The 5,182-nt window shown below is 33.2% G+C and overlaps 1 protein-coding gene across 1 annotated transcript; it reads right to left on the reverse strand.

Moving 5' to 3' along the window:
* Positions 1–1,306: 1,306 nt before the first annotated feature.
* LOC113753605 (protein ALP1-like) lies at positions 1,307–4,538 on the reverse strand. Its single transcript, XM_027297798.1, has 4 exons — positions 4,191–4,538; positions 2,357–2,863; positions 2,049–2,274; positions 1,307–1,971 (listed from the first exon to the last, which is right to left on the reverse strand). Exons 2-4 carry the CDS (start codon positions 2,846–2,848, stop codon positions 1,415–1,417), a joined length of 1,275 nt encoding a protein of 424 aa, XP_027153599.1. The 5' UTR covers positions 2,849–2,863; positions 4,191–4,538; the 3' UTR covers positions 1,307–1,414.
* Between the last annotated feature and the right edge of the window lie 644 nt (positions 4,539–5,182).

Genomic DNA, 5,182 nt, shown 5'->3' on the forward strand with positions numbered 1-5,182 from the left:
AAGGATAGTTAATGTCCAAACACGAGCTCAACTGGCAACAGGAATATTCCTTTGTTGATTTTAAGGTTCTTGATTTGACTTTCAATCTTTCCCGGATGAATCCTCTAACTAGAAAATGGTAAATAGTGTCATATGCCATTACTCAAGTTACATTGACGTTTAAGTATGGTACCAGCATTGGTAATGTTTGGAAGTCAAGCTTTTATTAGAATAGAACTACAGAGCCATCTGAAGAGCTTCCATTCCTTCAGTGGCGATGGTTAGAGCTGCAGATAAATGTGCAAAAAGGAAGAAGAATGTGTTTTCTCAGGTAGTTTTAATTCACGGGTTTCATCAGTATTCCTATACAGTAGCAATTATATCGTATGAACTACTACTTCAAGTACAGTATTGATGGTTGAGAAACATTACCAGGGCAATTGAAAAGACTGCGATCAGAGTGATAGATGAAGCCATGCCTTGCCTATGAATAGACTCAAAATGTAACTTTGGTGGTGAAAAGACTCTTGGGGCCTATACGGCTATTTATACAAGGCGATAGCTAAGTGAAGCTAGCAAGGTTACAGCATGGATCACGTGGCAGGTTGGTTTGCATCATGTGGGTAGGTCAACATTTTGGTCCCTTTTTTCTAAACAATCTACAGTTATGGTCTAAAATAAATTTAGGGTACGTTTGGTTCTACAGAATTATAATTGAATTAGAACTGAAATTCTATAGAATTGGAATTCTATGAATTGGAATTCCAAATCATTTCAATTCTTTCGTTTGGGAAATGCATAGAATTGATACGAAATTTATTTGAAATTCCAAATTCTTTGTTTGTATGAGAGAAGAATTCATTAGGAATTAGAATTGTTTCCAACTAATATTTCCTTACATAAAAAATTTCTTTTTTTACTATATAATAATTTTTTAACATTTAGCTAATTGTTACTAAAGCTTTAAGGAAAAAATCAATTAGTACCTTTAATAATTTATTTTTTCTTGCATTTAACTAATTGTTAATAAAGCTTTAAAAGAAAAAAAATTAGTTCCTTTTTTGCAAAAATAAAAAAATTCTTTTTTTAAAAAAATTAAATTATATTAAATAAAAAATAAATGTATATTCTAACTTAAAAAGTAGTTAATATTTATCGAGTTAAAACCTTGATACTTTTTTAAACTTAAGAACTTTAAATTTTAGAAAATCAAAGCCTACTCTATGATATGAATTGGGAGGAAAGTCATAACTTGTATCTATTATAAATATTTGAGTTTTGTATCTTACAAGAAATTTCAATACATGAATACGCAAACAAAGTGTTTTTAGCCAAAAAAAAAAGAGAAAGAAAAGCACAGTTATACATTGCTACTATTTTTCAATAAATGGCCATTCTAATATTAAATTAAGTTCGAATAAATTCCTATCAAATTTCAACTTCCATGATGGCCTTGTCTAATTTGATAGTCAATAAACATTGCTCGTGCTAAAGCATTCCTAAATTGTGTCCACTCGCTAGTTGGTTGTACCGTTCGAATTCGATTCTCGTTAACAGCATTTACACCACCATCATTATTTGGACCATCATCTTCCATTCCATTTTCCTCATCTTCATCTTCCATTTCATCTTCATCATCAACCTCATGTTGTACTCTTCGCATCTCAGCATCAACTTCATCCAAGTAAGGGTCATTTGGTTGTTCTACTCGAATAAGATTATGAAGGATGGCACATGCATTAATTATCATGACATGAGTCTTAACATCAAAAAAAGATGCATCTCTCAAAATGGCCCACCGCTTCTTGAACAAACCAAATGTCCTTTCAATCACATTTCGAGCAATTGAATGTCGAAGGTTGAATAACTCTTTAAAATTTTGAGGCTTCCTCCCACTAGCAGACCACTCGCTAAGATGATATCTAACTCCCCTATATGGAGCTAAGAAACCGGAGCTATTTGCATAACCCGCATCAACAAGAAAGTACTTGCCTGTAATGTTAGACAACAAATTATTACTCATTTATAGTTAAAAGAAAAAAAACACTTGATATCTAATTGTCACATACCCTTGGGAACAATTAATGGATCTGATCTAACTAACGCATCCCGTAGAACTCTACTATCTGCTGCAGAACCTTCCCATCCAGGCAATACATATGTAAATCTCATGTCACGGGAGCATACACCTAAAACATTTGTTGCTATCTCATTCTTCCTATTCCTATATCTTCCTTGATCTCTAAGAAGAACATGTACTTTAACATAAGTACCGTCTAACGCTCCAAGACAATCCTGTATTATAAACAAAATATCATAAGTTGATGAATCTTGTAGATATTATCTTCATTAACAAATATCAAAAAATATTGATTACCTGAAACCATTCCCACTTTTCATGCTCGTAACCTTCCATTTCCGTTTCAGGCTGGATAAGATAGTGTCTCCCCAATTTTATGATAGCACATAGAACTATATTAAAGTATCGACTAACTGTCTCACCTGATCTTATGAAATTAAAATTGACAGTGCGATTCTTAAAGTTATGAGCAAGAACATAGAGAAACATTGCAACTGCTTCTTCAACAGTAATATTTCTAGTATCCCTCAACCCACAATGCTCTCTTAAATTTGTACATAAAACAGTAAAACAATGTTTATTGAGTCTAAGTTGCTCTACACAAACTCTATTGTTTCCATAGTAAAGACGCCTTAGATATATTTCACGTGCTACTTTAAAGTCCAAGTAAGGCTCCTTTACTATATGTTTCTCATGCCACCAAACTACTAATGTGGCTACTGTTACCATATAATTTGCAACTACCACTTTTCTCTTTTTTGTTTTTTGCTCGTCTCCTTCCTTATCCATGTCAATATCCAAATTCTGCAATTCAAAATCATGACAACAATAAGAAAAGGTAAGTCAAAAGACCAAATTTTAAAAAGTGAGTGTGTTAAATTCTACATAGTCAATTGAAGCTAAAATGATAGCTAATGAAACCTCTGACATAATAATCTGCAATAATATTTTTGCCTTTCCCGAAATATTACATTTACAGCTTGTGAATACAACTATTGACAGAAACAAATATATTGGCTTATACACCTTTAATACTTTAGAGATCGCTTAGGAATTAGCTACAATTTTGTAATTCATTAGTTTGTGCAAGTTGTTGGTAAACATAATTATTAGCTTCTGTGATTCATTGCTATGATCAGGTTAGTGTTTCGATTTGGTACTGCCCATTTTGCCTTGAAAAACAAGCTTGGGAAACTATTACACTCAATTCTGTGAGTTACAGAACAAAAGATTAATTATCTTCCCCTTGAAACTCCTCTATATATGTGTGTGTGTGTGTGAGATAAAGATAGCTATTTACAATTTCCTAACTAGCAATGAATTGCAGGAAAGGCCCAACTGTTACACCACATAAGCTTTAAAATATGCGTAACAATTGATTATATACAGAAACATACACAAAGAACTGCAGGACAACTGTAGTATAGAACTAAAAATTCGCTCTGTCAAAGTAAATTTGTGATTCCTTCTATGATTCTAGATACTAAGTTAAGAAGAGTAGAACTGGTTTTAAGAAGATTTTTTAATCTGACATTATCTTAAGAATAGATTCAACAGCCACTGCATTATAGAACTAAAAGTGAGAGGCAAATATGCACCAGAAAAATCCATACATATGTTAAATGAAGAACTTATGCTGACTTATTTGGACGGAACCTTTTTGCAAAAGCAATTTGGAAATGTTGCTAAGATCATCACTTATGTGCACAAAATAGTTTGGAGATGTCCTAAACTTGGACTCGATTTAACTAATTGAACTCAAACCCAAAATAAGAAAAAGGAAACAAACGATCAACTTGTGCTTTTTTTTTTAATCCTTATTAACAGCATAAATCTAGAAGCCAAAAATACTAGAGCAAAATATCAGGAAAAAAAAAAATGCTGTTTGATTGGCAAAAATTTAGACAAATTTACCTTCACAAAACAAAACAAACCATTGCAATGTATCCAATGAAAAAAAAGCTATGTAATAAAGCCCATAACCAATGATTAATTGAAAAAATTAATCATAATTTTCTTTTTTTTTTGAAGCAAAAAAATAATTATGTGCTAGAAAGATGCTGGAAAGATTAAGAGATTATTCTGATAGTAGATTATTTTGATGCTGGAAAAATTAAGAAACAACTCTTACCAACTTGGCTTGTAATTTCCCTAATATGATGGGTGTTTAGCGCGAACCACCGGTACCCTATTCGAGGTTGCCATGTGTTAGTACATCTTTAGGCTCAAAGTTCCGCACAGGCCATTTCGATTCGGGACAATAGTAGCGGCAAAATCTCAGAGACCAAAAGGTGCTCCTCTGCTGTGTTGCGTTCGCATTATCCTTCCTGGGTGTCTCACAAGCCCTAAATGTGTCTGAAATATGGGGTGGACAGTGGCGAGAGTGGCGAAGGATGGAGGAAGTGGCCAGAGAAATGGAAGGCAGGGGTGAGACGGTGGTGGGAAAGGTAAGATATTAGGATTGCAGGTGGAAGTGATGGTGGAGAGCAGAGCCCTAGCGGCTGAGGAAAATGGTGAGTTAGACAGGAAGAAAGGGGTGCCAATATCCTTTGACCCGATTTTAATTTTTGACCCGTACTAGATCCGCGTGTGGACCCGTTTAGTTGTGGAATTGGAATTGGAATTCTTTGGTCCAGCCAAAGAATTGGAACCATGGAATTCGATTGATTTGGAATTGTAATTCGATTCTAATTCTACAAAAAAGATAGAACCCAAACACAAGAATTAGAATTGGGGTTCCAATTCTAATTCTAAACCCCAATTCTATGGGGTACCAAATGCACCCCATAGAATTTAGTGATGGTCTAAAATAAATTTAGTGATTTTGTCTAGATCTACTAGATTCAATGTTATAGTATTCAAACTTGTTTGATTATTTAATAAACTTCAAACTGTATTCAAACTTGATTTTTTTAAAATTTTTTTTAAGAGGAAGATCTTCAAACTTGACTTGTTTATTAATTAAGCCGAACTCAAATGGGCTTTTATAGAATCGAATATATGAGTCGAACTTGAGTAACTTGAATTTTTTTACTTGTAAATTCTAATTTTATGTTAATCAAGCCAAGTTAATGCCAAATTTGATAGTTAATCTAACACATAATAATACTTCTTAAATTTTGA

The sequence above is a fragment of the Coffea eugenioides genome, chromosome 11, assembly GCF_003713205.1.
Source record: "Coffea eugenioides isolate CCC68of chromosome 11, Ceug_1.0, whole genome shotgun sequence".
NCBI lineage: Eukaryota > Viridiplantae > Streptophyta > Magnoliopsida > Gentianales > Rubiaceae > Coffea > Coffea eugenioides.